This window comes from Pyrgilauda ruficollis, unplaced genomic scaffold (genome assembly GCF_017590135.1).
Source record: "Pyrgilauda ruficollis isolate IOZ18807 unplaced genomic scaffold, ASM1759013v1 scaffold16, whole genome shotgun sequence".
Classification (NCBI taxonomy): domain Eukaryota; kingdom Metazoa; phylum Chordata; class Aves; order Passeriformes; family Passeridae; genus Pyrgilauda; species Pyrgilauda ruficollis.
Window position 1 is genome coordinate 7,689,010 of NW_024514764.1, and position 17,477 is coordinate 7,706,486.

At 36.1% G+C, this 17,477-nt stretch overlaps 1 protein-coding gene across 4 annotated transcripts in view; it reads left to right on the top strand.

Moving 5' to 3' along the window:
* The window catches only part of SNX29 (sorting nexin 29), a 104,361-nt gene that overhangs the window by 6,002 nt on the left and 80,882 nt on the right, over positions 1-17,477 (top strand). For 3 of the 4 annotated variants that reach the window (XR_005954745.1, XM_041462833.1, XM_041462832.1), the window contains exons 2-11: positions 36-100; positions 905-957; positions 1,392-1,516; positions 2,626-2,806; positions 4,560-4,630; positions 5,476-5,724; positions 7,738-8,107; positions 8,856-8,974; positions 11,984-12,065; positions 12,556-12,638. Coding sequence is in view for 3 of the 4 variants with exons in the window: in XM_041462833.1 (XP_041318767.1) it covers positions 36-100; positions 905-957; positions 1,392-1,516; positions 2,626-2,806; positions 4,560-4,630; positions 5,476-5,724; positions 7,738-8,107; positions 8,856-8,974; positions 11,984-12,065; positions 12,556-12,638 (1,398 nt within the window). In the remaining variant the exon portion in view is untranslated. The remainder of the gene's footprint in view (positions 1-35; positions 101-904; positions 958-1,391; positions 1,517-2,625; positions 2,807-4,559; positions 4,631-5,475; positions 5,725-7,737; positions 8,108-8,855; positions 8,975-11,983; positions 12,066-12,555; positions 12,639-17,477) is intronic. The other variant, XM_041462834.1, reaches the window with a different exon arrangement.

Here is a 17,477-nt window from a genome sequence, read left to right on the forward strand (position 1 = left end):
TTCTTTTAAAATGATATGATTTTGTTGGATTTCAGGTTCACAGACCAACGACACTAAAAGACAATTTCTTCTAGAACGGCTATTGGATGCAGTTAAACAGGTGAGAAGTCCAACAGACATTTCTGCAGTGGCTTACTCAGAGTTACTAGCAGGGACTGTCTTTGGTTTCTCTTTAACAAAGAGAAGGAAAAAAGAAGAAAAGGAAATGAAGAAGTTGTGGCTTTCATAGTAAAAGAGTTTTTGTCTGCTAGCAATATATACTATACAGTATATATGAGGAATATATGTTCTTGTAATCCTGATAGGACTGAACTAAACTGCAGTGTACTGCAAAGTCTAACTTAGTTAACATTTTAGAGTAGCAGCTTGTTTTCTTTGCACTGGATTTTTAGTGAATGGTTAAAGTATATGTAAAGATGTGATTTATATATGTATGTCTATATTTGTGTCAACGTGAAGTTCAACAAGTAGGATTTCATAGACTGGAGTCAATTTGGGAGAGCTTGGGAGGCAAAAGAATTCCTCAGAAGTAAGCCAGTGAAATGCTTTTTAAAGAGTGGTTCTGTAATTGTAGCACTGAACTGGGTAGGAGCAGTGTTTGGTTTTGTGGGTGCACATTTAAAACTCAAAAGTAGTAATTTCCACTCAGTTTTCAATTTACTGAAGGACCTGCAGGTGTGTTGCTCTGGCTAGCAAGGATCTATTTGACCTGCAAGAGCAGCTCATTAGTGTAACATGATGCTCTAGAGCACTTTTTGGATGCAGGCTGTATTTTGCAATGCTCTATTTTGTGCTGCTTCATTTTTGATATGACTTTGTTTCATATGTAGAAATAGTTCAGAAAACTGAATTTATTTAGTGTAACAAAAAGTTCTTAAAATTTCTTAAAATCTGTTTATTGCAGTGTCAAATACGATTTGGAGGAAGAAAAGAAATTGCTTCAGACTCAGATAGCAGGTAAAATAGTCTAAGAATAACATGCTTAGATTTTGCATCATAATGACATAAAACATATGGCACAAAATATTTAACATGCTCAAAAAATTACATTGCATGAAAAGTAGGTGATCTGAAGCTGAAATAACATGATTAACACCCCCTCTAGCAGGTGAGGGTGATTTCTCAAATTGATTGCCAGTTCTTCTGCGTGTAACCTGAGCCTCAACTTTCAATTGCTATGATGAGACTGTGCGTATAAGTAGATTATACTGCTTGGCAAATAATGAGATTACTGCATAGGAGGGATCTTCCACTGCTTAAAAGATAATGGTTCACTTTACATTTCCTATTCTGAGATCCTATTCTGAGTTGCTGTATAGAAACACAGTTGATTTTCACTATGATTTTTTAATAGTTCCTTTTACATGAGTTCATTAAAAATTTTGTTGCAGAGTGACCTGTTTGTGTGCTCAGTTTGAAGCTGTGTTCCAGCATGGCCTGAGGAGGAGCCGGGGATTGGCACTGACAGCAGCAGCAATCAAACAGGCAGCAGGTTTCTCCAGCAAAACTGAAACAGGTAGGTTGCTGATTGTGGCTACCCTGTTTTAATTAGTTCTTATGTTCAGTCTAGTGATATAATTTCTAAAAGAAGTTTGAAGCATTGCACCAAACTGCAGATTGTTGGTAGGATACTTTATACTTGATGTGTTGTAGAAGTAGCAGTGAAAATGACTGTTGCTTCTTAGTCTAGTTTAACTTGCATTCCCAGTTTCTCTAGAAATGTTGCTGTTTGGAAATTTGCACTTCCTACTGTTGCATCATGTATAGTGGCAAATTTATTTTGAATTCTGGCAGGGATCAGGGTTGTGTAATTGTGCTGTTAAGTTTTTAAAACATTTTCATTCTTTACATTGTCTACTCAGTTCTTAAATGCCGTATTCTGTATAGGTTAGATATGTTTAACTTCTAATTATTGATGCAATTTTAGAAAGAAAAATTATATTGCTTATATTGGTTGGGTTGGTTTTTATTACTTTCTCTACATTCAAAGAAAAGATTCCTTTATTTTTCTCTTCACCATGATGTTTCTCTTTTCTTTAATCAGAACTATATTAAGATACTGATCAGTTTTTATCAATATTTGGGAAAAGTACACAGAAAGTGGTTTTAATGGAAAGAGATATTTTTGCTGTTTAAATGCAACATTTCTGTTTTCTAAAGTAACATAAATTTGTAATTTACATGTCTACAAATTCTGGAGCTACCTGTTCCTTTGGACCTGCCTTCCAACATTTCACATCAGCACTAACATAGCGTTCTAAAGAAATCTTTTCCCTTCCATAATATGTTTCTAGTTGAACATATGAACTTGTGGATAAAATACTAGCTTAAATCTGCTTTAAAATGTGAATTCTATGTAAAAGTGTCAGATCAAATCCTTTCATTTGTGTGGCTTTTTCAATGAAGTGAAAAGTTCTAAGTGCTTCAATAGCTCGAGTTCTGTAGAAATAAATAACTTATTTAACTGGTGGGTTGCAGGAGGAGAGTAAATGATTCACATTTGTTCAAAGTTCTATTGTTACCTGTTTGTTTATGAATCACATGTAAGTGTATTCAGGTATGAGCTTAGTGGTTTTCTTGGTAGGGTGGTTGTCATTATTGTTATTATTAATCATTAAATTCCAGAGCCGGTGTTCTGGTATTATGTGAAAGAAGTGCTGAACAGACACGAGCTGCAGCGCTTCTACTCTCTGAAGGCCATCACTACAGACATTGGCAGAGGCCGGGCTTGGCTGCGCTGTGCTTTGAATGAGCATTCCCTGGAAAGATATGTTCATATGCTGCTTGCAGATAAGAGCCGCCTCAGGTACTGTATCTGATCCCTTTGTAATGCAGGAAGTGTGCTGGCAATGTCTGAAACCCCAGGCAACCAACCAAAAGCAACAGCTGTAGTAGTACCCCATGTCAATTTGGGGTATATATTGAGGTTATGCCTGTCAAGTCACTTAAAATAAATTTTTAAAATTTTTGTCAGCCATTAAAGTAGTGGCTTGTGCCTATATCAACATGTGACCTCTTCCCTAAATCCCTTCCCTGTTCTTTCAGCAGTTTTCCTCACTGAAACCTGGACACCATGCTTTAAGGTGCCTCTCTCATTCCACTAAAATAGTACAAAATTGCAGCCGTGTCTGATCTCAGTTCATGAGTGGTAATTGCCTGTTGCCTTTTGGAGATCCTGTAATTGCAGAGCTCCAGCAGTGGGGAGCTGCAGCTGCACATCACTGGGAAGTGGTTAGGTAGCAGTTAGTGAACCTTTTGTTACAGTTACGGAGAATAACTCACTGCATGTTGTGAAATCCTGAAGTACTTTGGAAGTGCAAAATGCACTTAAGTTCATAAGCTGAGTCTTGCCTTTTTCTCATGGCTTTTACTTCTTTTCTGTATGAAAACTTGAGGCATTTTCCTTTTTTAATCAATAACTGTTGAGCTTGATCAAGTCCAGTGGATTCAGCAGAAAGGCATTTTATTAATTTGCATAGATTAATGGAACTAGTGGATAAGATTATTGCCCAAGCTGAGTTCATTAGTACCTCCTTTTCATTTCTAGTTTGTTCTGGTCATCTGTAGCTTTCTTGCAAAACAGATTTTGGAGAAATGAAATAAAGACAAATGAAATAAAGAAAAAGGTCTGAAAACCATTAGGAAATTAGTGACTTGGATTTCTGTGTCACTAATTATTCTCATCCTTGTAGCAATACTTGCACAGTATCAGGATTATCAGCACACTGCATTGTAATGCTGCTTCTAAAAGGGTTTATTCCAGAATTTTTAAGACTTAAATGTTAGTTGAATTCCAATGGGATTTACAGAATCAGTTTACATCCCCAATTATATGTTTTGGAAACTTTTAAATGAGTCTGTCAGAGTTGTTTAATATATAGATTGAGGGTTTTCTTGCTATCTGTTTTGTTGTTTAATTAACTGAGTGTTGATAGTAAAAATACAGCATTTTGCTACTAGAAAGAACCAGGCTTAGCACAGCTAAATTTATGTGTTCACAGTGAAAAAATGTGGGTTTTTTACATCCAAACTCATAGTTCACCTTAACTATTTAGGGCAATTGGTATGGGTTTGGATACTGAAACAGGTCACAGAACAACAGACTAGTAGGACTTGGATTAGAAAGGACCCTTAAAGATTGTATAATCCACCTCTCCTGCCATGGGGAGGGACCCCTTCCACCAGAGCAGGTTGCTCAAGATAAAAGGAACATTTTTGTTTTGTTTGTGTTCATCTGTTCTAAGCTTATACAAAACATGTTTAGCAATAGGTATAGAGAGATGCTGTGATTGTTAATGCAGCGTAAACCCCCAGACCGTGAGTGGCTTTTTTTCCCCTAAAAAAGTGCAGAGCTAAAACTAAAGAAAAAATACTCTTTAACATGTCTTTCTAGAACCATCTGAACAGTTATCAATTTCAGAACTACAGGGAGTTACTGTGACATAAAATTTCATCCTTTGGGGTGCTCCTACTTATTCTTCAGATTTTTTTTGTCTTTCAGAAGTGAAGTATATATTACTATAGCACTGCATGTCCTTCTTTTCCCCTTTAAATTACAGTGTCTTCTATGAAGACTGGTCTTTTATGATGGATGAAGAACGTTCTAGCATGATCCCTACGATGGCAGCTGGTAAGGCTTTCTCTTCAGTATAATTGCTCTTGGAAAACTACTGCATTTTGGGATGTTGTATCTGTTTCTGCTTGTGAGGAGTTTCTCTAATACACTCTGTTTATGTGGAGAACCTGTGTCGGAGGCACAGCCAGGGTATTATGTCAGTTTATGCTATGAATTGATGGATTGTTAAAATCCTGGATCTGGCCTTCCTACAATTCAAAAATTTTCCACATAAATTTTTCAACTCTTCAACAGTCAAGGCTAACTTAAAACTAGTGCAATTTAGAGAAGCAAAGTGGGTTATTCCTGACTAGAAAAGAGTAATGATAGAATTTTATAGTAAGATCAAAATTGCAGGTAAATACAGATAAGGAAAGTAAGAGTAAGGAATGATAGCAAATAATTTACTTTTCTGGAGTTCATCTACAGAAGTGATGTATTATTACCTTTTATATCCCTTTTTTCAGATACATGGTCACATGCTTCATTTTCAAGACAAGGTTCCTGGGCATTTTTGCTAATAGAATATAGGAACCAACAAATAGTGAAGTTGCAGTGAAATGGGTTTAAATAAAAGGTTATAAATAAATGAGTTCTCAGCACTTTTTGATTATTTACTGTGCAGCTGAACAGCCATCAAGAAGAATTCAGAACTGGTTGCATCAGCTTGAATATAATCTAGAAAAGAATGAATGGTACATGAAAGAATAAGGATTCATGCATTGGGAACTGTGGGAAATTTTTGGGAAAAATGTTTTCCCTGTCACAGTTTGATTAATCCTTAGCTTCTATGTACATAATTTGCATGTGAAGTATATGGTGCATTTCTGATCTCTTTTTCCCCTTTCTTTTTTCTGAAGGTCTGAACTCCATTCTTTTTGCTATCAACATTGATAACAAGGATTTAAATGGGCAGAGCAAATGCACACCCACTGTGTCAGATTTGTTGAAGGAATCCACACAAAATGTAACTTCCTTATTGAAGGAGTCCACTCAGGGTGTCAGCAGCCTCCTGCGGGAGATCACTGCCTCGTCTGCGGTCTCCATTCTCATAAAACCTGACCAGGACTCTGACCCCCTGCCTGTTCTGCCCAGGAATGTAAATGCTGGTAAGTTTTATGAATGTTAGTGCCATTCAGAAACTTAGGAAATATTTGAGTGTGCTTAAATAACTTTTTAATTTACTTTTAATGTACTTTTATTGTAGAGCAGAAGTCTTAAAAATAAGTGCACTATGCATACAAACCAGTTGAGTGTGTAATTAAAAAGCATGGAATTGGAAATATTGGGTGTGAATACTGGATGGTAACTGTGTATTTTGGCATTCTCATATCTCTGTGACAGGGAGGCTAAACTGTTTTTTTGGTAGTGCTTTGCTTGTGACCTGAATTTCTTGTTGATAAAATTGAAAGTTCATAAAATTGAAAGTTAATGGAAACTTTGAAGTTTGTGATGTAATGATTTTTCATTTTTAATGTTGTCTTTTGCCATCTTGCCAGTCAGACATACAGTGACTTATATAATTTGTTATATATCAGATTCAAATCTTAGCTTGTAATCTGCTTTGAGTAGTGACTGTGTTTACAGTCTGAATTCCTATGCAAAGCAGATAATTGCCAAAATGAACATTTACTCATACACTCTTGACCTTTTGAGTTCTTAGTATTACAACCCGCTTTTATGATGTTAGTTACTAGCAAAGAATCAAAGTCTTAATCTCTTATTATTTGAAATCAGTCAAGGAAAATGTGATTTTCGTTATATATTTTTTGTTCCAAAATTAACAAAGTAATACTTTATTATCTTGGTTTCTGGAAGTTGAGCTAAAAGTTTGTTTTGCTTTGTAAAAGTACAAAACAGCAGGAAGATTTTTGTGCTTTTCAATTAAGAAACAAGGTTTGAGTTTAGGCAATAAATTGTTTTGGTTATGAGAAAAAAGCACAAACTTCACATGAGAATCTGGTAGGAACAGAAGTTGAGATAAAATCTGATTTTTATTGGCATTCAAAATAGACTTTGTCTTAAAACACGGTTTTTAGAACAAACTTGGGGTAAAGCTTTTGTTGTATAGCACTTAAATGAGATTAAAATTGTAGGCGATATTTGACCTGGGGTAACTTTGTTAGTATAGAATAGTCTTGCAAGATGAAAGACAGTAATTGACCATATGGTGCATATGACTCCACAACATGATGTACCTGATGTGTACAGCACATGTGTATACAGAACATGAAATGTCACTTAAAAAAAATTGAGTTTGTTCAAATGCAATTATATGTGGAACATTAGAGCAAGTCAGATGTTTCCATTGAAGTCTGTGTTCTTTGTTGTAATTCTATTTGCAACCAGAATGGGTTTTAACATCCTTTTAAAAGTATGTTAGTGTGCTTTGTGGATATATAACAGCTGGACTTGAATTAAACCAAGCAGTTTGGTCCCAGTGTGAGGTGTCTTGGTGAGTGATTTCTGATATTTCTTGGAGTGCTTCAGCTTTGCATTTGGCTTCACGTGCACATCAGATTCAATGAGAACAGGTAAAAGTGTAAAAATAAGTGCTGTCACTGAATACATCTGGTGTATTCAGAGAGAATTTCAGTGTATTTCTAGGCCAAGAGCTAATTAGCTGAAAGCTGACTATTCAATTTTTAGAGTATAGACAAAACTATTTGATTGCAGGTTGTGGATTTTGTTTGTGTTGTGAGTTTGTTCTTTTCAGTTTTTCGTCTGAAAGTTTTCTTCATGTTTTCTCTGTTGTGTAGGCCTGCTCTGCATTATATGCTAGGTGTAGTCCATAGGAGGAAGTGACAGGAAGGCTAACTTATTATTTTAAATTTAATTTCATGGGTTTGTAGAACTTTTTTTCCCAGTTTCAATTGAATCATGTTATGAATGCATCTCCAGAATATCTCTTAAAATCTGAATTATGTAAGACTTATAAAATTAAGCTGGTAATTAGAGATTTAGAAGCTCATGTGTATGGAAAGATAATGAATGCCATGTAGATCTAAGTGATTTTTTTCTTGATTAGAGTAAGTTAGTACATGAGCTCTTTTAAGAAAAAAACAGGTTTCATATATTATTCCTCTTTTCTAAACTGTGTAAAAACTTTGTATTACTACTAGATTTGAAATACAAAAAAGATCGAAAAAAGAAGAAGAGGGTGACTAATATTATCTCATTTGATGAAGAGGAAGATGAGCAAAACTTGGGGGATTGTACAAAGACTCTGATTACAGGAGAAAGTTCAGAGGAGAGTGTAGACAGATCTTCAGTTCTGGCATTGTCTTCATCTGAAAGCACTCTGGGAAAAAATCTGAATGGGAGTGAAAGTAACCATTCGTGGAAGAACAATTCAGTATTCATGAATGGAGAGTATGAATACCAGAAACTGGATGTGAAGAGCATTGATGATGAAGATGCAGATGAGGATGAGCTGTATGGAAAATCATTGGGAAATAAAGGCACAGAAGGTGGAACTGAAGCTTCTGAAAAGTAAGCTTGCAGTATTGGTGCAGGAGATAGTGGTAAAATTTCCCTGCTTCCCCTCCACGACTCCCCTTCTTTTATGGGTACAGCAAATTCTTTTTTTTTCCCTCTGCCTATTCCTCCTCCCCCACCTTTTTTTTTCCTCTTTTTTTTTTCTTTTTTTTTTTTTTTCTTTTTTTTTTTTTTTTTCATTTTTTTTCCTTTTTACTGTTTAAACAATATGGGCCACTGCAGTGATGATATTTTGCTTCTAAGTTTCACTGAAACCCCAAATTTTGAGATATCAGACTTCTTGTTCTCCTTGAAGTTCTCACTTTTTAAAACTGTGGCATGATATAGCCAGGATATAGTTCTGGCCTACTTGATGTGTCCTTATTCTTAGTATGCTAACAATTCTATTTTGGCTTCACAATAAAAATGTGTATTTTAAACAGAGTAAGCTTGTTACATCAGAGTGTAGACAGTTCAACAAGGCAGGACAAAACTGAGAGAGAAAGAATAATTTTAGAAACTGATATGCTTTCTTTATTTCTGACAGAAATTCGTTTAGAGGAAAAGGCAAGCACTGCTTGTCTCATCTGCTTTGGAATGTCTGGTCTTTAATGAATTAATGTATGGCTGACCAAGAAATTGGCAGGCAGATTGAAATAAAGATTTTTCTTGCAATGGTATCTCTGAAAGAAATATCAGCATTATGAACAGTAATACTGGCTGTATAAATAGATTGGTTTGTTTGTTTGTTTGTTCTAAATAGGCCTCGTGAAATAGTCACATGCAATTCTCAGATATGCAGTTGGAGTCCTCTGCAGGTCCTGAATGATGACTCAGATGTTCTATTTCCTGTCAGTGCTGTTGGCTCTTACTCCCAAACAGGTGGGCATTTGAATTCACAGAATTCCAGCAACCTTTATTCTAACATGGGACAATGGTAAGGAATAATAGGATTGTACAGACACAGCAGGTGCTGCACAATTGGGACAAAAAGTTCAAATTTATTCTAGTTCTGAATCAGAGTTCTCCATTTGAGTAGTTACTTAGTTAAGAGGGAGTTATCAATGTCAAAATAAACCAGAGTTTCATTGGGATTAATCTGTGGTCTTTTATTTTATTGAAGTTCAGGATAGTAAATTGTTAGTAACTAGTAGTAACTGTTAATTGTTGAAATACAGGATGAGGAATGATTGACTAGGAAATACTTGCTCAGAAAAGGATATGGGAATTGCAGAATGGTTTGGGTTGGAAGAGATCTGCAGAGATCGTTTATTCTAAGACTGGCTTTCTGAGCTGTGAGCGCCAGTTGCCAGCTCACATCTAATTTTTCACGTGCCAGTATCCTCAAATCATTTTCTGCAGGTTACAAGCTGATAGTGAATTAACAGAGCTGTGCATAAATGAGAATGTCATTTGTAAAGGTAGGCTCCATTGGCTCTGCTGGGGCCTCAGCTGCAGCATTGTATGCAGTGAGGGACACTTCAAGAATGATGTGGACCATTTGAAGCAAGCAATAAAAATTGTTAAAGGAATGGCAAAGAAGGCCTGGTGCTTTTACAGTATCTGTATTAGTACCAAAAACAAACAAAAAAGTCCACCAGCCCTCCCCTTCATCCTGTTGATATTTTTCTAGCTGTTCATAAAATACTGAATTTTGGATATACTAATTTCAGTGATTATTTAAAAACTTGTCAGTGGTATTCAAATAATGTTTTAATTGCAGTATATTTCATATTTTTTGCATACACATTATCTGTCCAAGAGTTTAAATGGATTGTTGATTGAAGGCCTGTGAAAAAGTGTAATTCAGTTGTGTAAGTTCAGTGACAAAAATGTGAATCATAAAATAATGTTGCACTGCCCTCTGCTGTACTTTAAAATATATACCTCATAAGAAGTGCCGGTGGTTAAAAAAAATAATTTTTTTTCTTGCTGCCACATTTTTCAGTTTACAAAGGAGTGGATTTAGAAAATATTTAGAAGTTTGTGGCGTTGTGATCTCTTAAATACAAAACAGAATTGTTGGGGAGTAGCCACAGGTTGAAATCTGGAATACAAGAATCCATTCCTGTCTGTGGGGGGTGGTGTGTGAAATGGGAACTCACAGTTGCTGTTAGTCAATGTCAGGAGGCACCAGAAGCATGAGCTGGGGGTTTTCATCTGAAATAAAAAATCAGGAGTGCAAGCCAAGACTTAGTTCTGGAGGCAGATGACCAAAGAGGATGTCTGTAACTGTCTTACTCTTAGTAAGACACCAAAGCCCCTTGCTTTGTGTTGCTTCATCTCAGGACTGTTTTGAATGCAATGCTCAGCCTACTGGAGATGATCAACACGCCCATTCAGATCCCTTCTGGGCACAGGACAGATATTTTCAGTCCTCCTTCTGTCCCTCTCTGTGATCTGTCATGCAAGTGAGAGTGATACAGCATTGGGCTGGTGAAGGGATTGAGTTCATCAGTGCTAGGAAAGCCCCCCAGACCCCACTGTCTGCTCTCCTGGCCTCACCTCTCTGGACAGGAGGAGCTGATGGAGTGTGCAGGGAGAGCTGCACTAAGTGCCCAATGCACAGCCCAGGTGCCAGCCAGTCAGGGACAGGGATATGCACAGATCCAGGCACCCTCTCCTCAGCCACGCTGATAATTTGCTGAGATTGAAAGCTGCCTTAGGCACTTGTTTGTTTGACTTTGTGAGTTGCACTTGTGCTGGCTGAATGATGTCAGAAGGAACATGCATTAGATTATTCTGAGGGCAGTCCAAGCCCACGAACTGGCAAGCTCATTATTATCCTGGTATTTTTTGTTAAAATGTTCTTAATGAGCTCTTGTAAAATACATAGTTTAACCCAATATTTTGATTTATAGGTTTTAATACCAATAAATAACACATACACACATATATTTATATATTTGAAATAGCATAATCTATAGTGTTGTATGTTAATCAGTGTTTTCAGTATTAATCTGTTGCAGTGCTCCAGGGATGTGTCAGGGCATATCATATCTCTGTGTAGCTAGAAATGAGAAAGCCTCCGTCAAAATGCAGTTGCTCGGAACAAAAATGGAGTATGTATTTTAGGAACTGAGCTTCAGTAAACTCTATGGCTTCAAAAATAATTTTTCTCCTCCATAGAATTTCTGACATAGCTTTATTTCCCATTAGTTTATTTTCTAGAATTTCTGCTTTTTAAATCTGTTCTATTTAGGATTGTCTTATAGTGTCTTTATAGCCCTTACATAGTGAGATGCAGCACACATCAATAAAATATGATTTTTGTTTGCTTTCACCTGAGCTTCCTCCATGACAGGCTCAGTCATGTGGATGTTTTGCTGCTGACAGCTGTGGATCTGTGGACAGATGCACATTATTCATGCTTTTTAAACAATATCTCATCTGTCTGATTCCTGATGGTTGGTACAGGGATGTAAGGAGCCACAGAAAAGCCATGGTGCTCTGTTGGGGATACAGAAAGCACTGATGTCTTTGCAAGGTTTCACGTGCTGGAGACTAACCACAAATTCTTCTCCTGCAAGTCACAACCAGACTTGTAGTGAACATGAGATGCTTCAACTCTGGGGGCTTGCCCAAGTAACTTCAGGAAGAAGTCTCCTCATAGCTGTGTAACTTTGTACATATCAAGTATAATTTAGGAATGGTGCAATACTAATTTCTTTATGATGACTGTGGTCCTAAAAGTCTTGACAGTCCTGCTGACATTCAGGGTCAACTTGCGGAAGCCAGCTTTGGATACAGAATTAAAAGTGTTTAAAAGCCATAGTAAGTTGAGTGTTTCTGTTTAAAAAGGTAACTATCTAACTTCTGGATTGATGTTTTTATTGTATTTTTTGAGTAGTGTAACCCAAAGGAAGCTAATGCTTGTGCATTCTACTTCAGATAACTTGGAGAATGGAGAGGGGCATGAACATGCTGTTCATCCCCCGGTAGAACTGGTTCCAAGATCTGATCTTCCTTACAGGTATGTGCCAAATATGTTTGTCCTAAAAGAAAAAAACCTTCACCCTGTAGCTGCCAAGTTCTTGTTAACTAATGCACTTAGTACTGGAAAACCAGCTACTCATCAGGATACTTCTGCATGTGTTTGGAAAGACAAACGCAAAAAAACTACAATTGCCTTTTTTGCCTAGTTTCATACACTGAACTTCCCTAATTATCTTGAGGAAGTCACTCATGTCAAATAGCAGACTTGGCTTCCTGGTTTTGAAAATAGGTTTTATTTGGTTTTTATGTTATTGTTTTGCTATATTCTCCATGGCCTTTTAATTCAGATTTTTTGTGTGTCTGCTTAAGTCAGACTCCCAGGAGATACATTAAAGGATTGTTCAACATATTTCGATTAAATATGGGTGAATAGGATAACAATTCTAGTTTCTGGAATACTTTTTTCTTAAGTTTTGAATTCAGGATTTTGGTTTCATGTATTGATTTTACTATGCTTTTATGACTAGAGTGGAAGTCAGTCCTCCAGCTCAAGTGAATACTTTAAGCAGTATGTTGCCTTCAGCCACTGTGCCAGAATCCATGACAATTAGTAAGTACTTCCTTGATGTATCTAGACTGATAGAAATAGCTTTGAAAGTCTTGTAACCCCTATTTTTGTTTCACTAAAATCTGCTTAGAGAGTCATGGAGCACTTGATTTCTGATGGGCTGGTCGTGTTAGTAATAGTTGCTCTAAAATGATGCTTGTATTGGCAGGTTGTGCTTCATTGCAGCTGATATATCCTTATATTAAATGTGGCTTCAGTAGTTAAATGAAAAATAATTATTTGATGAACATCTTTAAATTTCTACAAGTTCTGAACACATTGAGGGTTAGTTCAGATGTAGTCTTGCTTATTTGGCCTGTTTTCATTAATGGCTAGTCAGAATCAAACAAACAAACCCCACTCTTTCTGTGGTTTTGATATGAAAATTTGTTCCAAACATAAATGTGGACTTCCACAAAAACTTGAGTTAAGATTAAGGGGGAAGACAGTCATGTTTCAGTGGTATTAAGAGCAGAGCTAGACAGGATAAAATAGTCTTTGCTGCAGAGGTAGATTAATAGAAGCACAGGCAGTTTATCACATATTTGATCTTTTTTCTTTGCATACACTTGTAGAACAAATACTTAGTTCTTAAACGGAATGTCTAAGCTTATAAGCCAGTATGTGTTTATGTTCCTCAGTGTACAGAATGTTCTGTAACTGAACTGGCTTTGTTCCTGAAGCTCTTGGGTGTGTGTTTGTTTCTTCTTATAAATTCAATATGTACAAGTTTTAAATTATGACATTTGGGAAGTTAGAAGTGATGCAGCCAAGATTCTTTTCTGCAGTTGATTCATGCAGTCATCAAAATGAATGAAATCTTAAGATATTCTAGTCTCATTTTCTAAAGTTATGTTTAAATGCTGTATCAAGCTGTGTTAAAGAAGATAAAACAAGTGTTTTCACTGGGTAGTGTTTCAGGCTCTGGCACTGGTCTGCTGACTGAGCTTTACAGAGCTGAAAAATCCTTTCTTGCAAAGTACGAAGTGGCAAACTAGTTTGGGACTTCTAGGAGCCATAATTGAAGTGTGGAATAGACTTACTGTTATTAGCTGCAGTGATACTTTTGCCACTAGATATTCTCTGCTCATGTTATCCCTACAACATCCTTTTGCTCTTATTTACTTCTCAGGGAATTGCACAGGGCAGTTTTCTGGTGCCCCTGCACTCTGTTGATTCTGCTGTTTGTAGGGGTGTCAGGTACCAGCAGGGGCCGCAGTTGGTCTCCTTCAGTTGCTCAGTTATTTCCCAGTGTAGGTAAGAGCTATAAAATAGAAAAAAAATCTGGAGGTTTTCAATTCTCAATACTTAGCAATTTGTAAATGAAATGAAAACACAGGATCAACAGAAGTGTGCACACTATCATTAGTTTCCTAGTTCAGAGAAAGGTTTGGTGAAAGGAAGGGTGGGTAGCATGTCAAACCCATCTATAAAGCCAGTAGAACACGTAGTAAATAATCATAATTATAATTAAAATTCAGCTGACTATACATTTATAGAATTAGTGATTACCTTTATAATAGGTGATCCTGGGTATGTTGAATCAAAATGCTGTTTTCAAGTTTGCTGTTATTGGTTCTAGATTCTCTACAGGAGGAATTCAGTGTTATGACAAAGTCAGGCACGGAAGCTCTTTCTCTCTATTGCAATTAGCAGAAGAATTATTAAATGCTGAGGCTTATAGCTTGGTTGCATAGCAACTGATTCTAACACATCAGGCAAGAAAAATGCAATGCAGTAGTACAGTGAGAAAAGCTGTGAGGTCTCCAGTGACTGGATTTTTGTGTTTCTTACTTTTGAAGACAAATCCTGAAATGGATTTTTAAAAAATTATATTATTTTCCTGATTTTGTTCCAACCTATTAGTATAGTACAAAACTTTTCTTACTTCTTTTGATATGCAGGCTATTAAGTTAGGAGAAGCTGTAATTTCAAATTTCTGCCATTTTAAATTATTTTCCTGAACTATGTCCCATGCATTTGTAAGGTATAGGTTAATTTAGCCACAGATACATCTCAAAAAATACTAATATCACTCAAGAAAAATCCACAGAACTTTGCTATTTATGTCAGGCATAATTTGAAAACTGGCTCTGCTGTGCAGCTTGTTGTGTCATAACCAAGTTTATAAAGAGTTAAGCTGGTCAGAAGTTTTCTATTTATGCATCTACTCTACTATGTAATTTCAGTTTTTAAAAAAATTGTCTTTATCTTATTGTACTTGAATCACAAACAACACTGTTTCAAGAGTTGGTATTGGAAGATTGTATTTTCAGCATTGTTTTTCAGCAGAACAATCTATTCTACTAGCACAAGTCTCTCCATTTTGTTTTTGCAGTGGAAAAAAGAATAAGTTGCAAAACTTTCATTTTTAGAAGGACACTACTTGTGTTCTTCCTTATAAGGTTCTTCTATTATAGTACTATTTTTAGGAAATAATTGGTAATTTAGTTTTTTTGCTATCATTTTTTTCAGTTTTTAAAATTGGGCTTCACCACAAAGGTGAGGAAAGGTTGTAACATTGTACATCATTCCATACTTTTTCATATATTCTTGAGAAATCCCTGAGCTTTTTGTGATCACAGAAGAACTTTACTGAGTAATCAAACCTCCATGTTATATTTTTATCCTGGTTGTGTAAGTGAATAAAGTGTATGTTTTTGTACTTTCTGTGTCCTCTGAATAGCTGCTGACCTGTTCTGTAGCCAAGTTGCCACAGGTCACTGGCAGGTGCTAAATTCTTGTGTTTTCTTTGAAAGCACAGCTGTGAAGGGAGGGTGTTTATATTTCATCAGGGAGGGGAAAGCTGCAGTTTACTTTACAGATTTGGTTTTCACCAGGACTCTTCTTTGCAGTAGAAGGGCAACACAATTTGTTTCCTACTAAAATTTGCCCTGTGAATAGTGACATGACAGGATAATATTTACAAGGTTTTTGAGCACTAAATTAAGCCTTAAAACGCAGTGTTCATGTAGGCAGCTTAGGGAGCATCAAGCTCTTTAAGTCTTTAAAGGTCACACTTCTGATTTAAGATGTAACTAGTCTGCTGGAAGTCTTATTTGTCTCTGAAAATATCTGTGTAAATTTTCACTCATGAAAATAAAAAAAAAAAAAATCCTGTAAACTGCTCCCAGCCCACCCTGATACTCTATCTGCAGGATTGCAGAGGAGGCTGCATGACCTTATGTACTCTGAGGGATGATTTCACTTACAGCTCATTCTTCACAACAGGTGATTGCAAATCATACTGCTCCAATCTTTGGCTAAACAGCACAAGAGTTGTGAAACTTATGAATTTTCTGGAGGTTGCTGGAAACTGGCAGGTGTTTGTCAAAGCATTATATATTTCATGCTCTATGACCCTATGAAAGCTTTCTAGAAGCTAGATTTTGCATGAAGTGTGGAATAGAATTAAAAAATGTTTTAGAGCAAATACTCACTTCATGAGTAATTAGGCACCACAGATTAATTTCAGCAGTAAAAAATATTGCTAGTGTTCGAAAAAATGAGGTTTAATATGAAAAATTCAGTACATTCCTGGATTTTTATATTATGTTTTCTTTTTTTGCTGATAAAGAATGCTTTGGAATTGTTTGTTTGTACACGGGAATTCTTTTTTTAAGAAAATGTTGCAAAACTACCTCTTAGGTAAAACTTCACTAGTTATCTTCTTATCTCTGTCTTTATGGAACTCAGGTTATCACTTCACTTTTAGATATGTTGGTGTTGAATGCTGATCCTTAATAACAGTAATGTATTGCCTTTCATTAATATTACTTTACAGAACATAAGTGTTGTCAAGCACAAAACAGCTCAGAAGTAGGGCATAAAGTCTAATATCAAACACTTTTCTGAAGTAGGAATATTTGGCCATCCTCCCACTGTTGTATTAAAAAAAGAAAAGAAAAAAAAAAAAGAAAAAAAGAAGGGGGGAGAAAGATTGAGGTTGCACAGTTCAGAAGTCAGAAAATGCCAAATTTATGGTTGCTGCTACAACCCTGACATTTTAAAAAATTTATTCCCTTTTCTAACCCACACAATGTATGAGACATAAGACTGCTGGAAAAATTAGGTTATGATCATACGCTCATCTTGGAGGCAAGACAGACAAAAGCTCATGAACTGGGGATGTTCTGGCAGGTTTGAAGGGAACCTGCTGCAGTGTACGATGCTGGATTTCCTTTGCATTCAGCTGACTGCTCTGACATGCTGCTGAAATTTTTCAGGAAGCGTAAGTGAAAATAAGAAATTAAAATTTTTGAAAGTTTTAAATATTATACCTGAATTAAATAGAATGGTTTCCTCTTAGTTCTACTCAGTTCCTTGCTTCAAAAGATCTTGACATTAGGGTTTCTGATTTTTTTTCTTGGTAAATTTTTACTCATTTTATTACACTAATAATGTTTTACTTTTTTGTGTTTACTATGGATAGGCTAAAGAAGTGTTGATTATAAACTGTATATTTCTTGTGTTTGTTTTGAGTAATTTATAGATAATATGACTCCTTAATACTCATCAATTCGAGAAGAAACAGCAGGGCTATAGCCATGGAGCAATCTTGCTGGGCTGGACCAGCCTTCTTGGAATGCTGGTCTCTTATCCCAGACTGGTGGTTTGTGTTGATGCTTTCATCCACACCTCCACTGGTACCTGTAATTGAGCTAAATTAGCTAGAAATACTGAGTATAAAATGTGTTTGCATTTGTGGTCCTAAATTGAGCATCAATTTTTGTCCTATATGTGATAATGAAATTTGGAATTTCTGCTTTATTCTTTCTCTATAGTATTGTCAATTCCATGACTCTTGGAAAAAAGAGGCAAATGGAAATAAATAAGCAATTT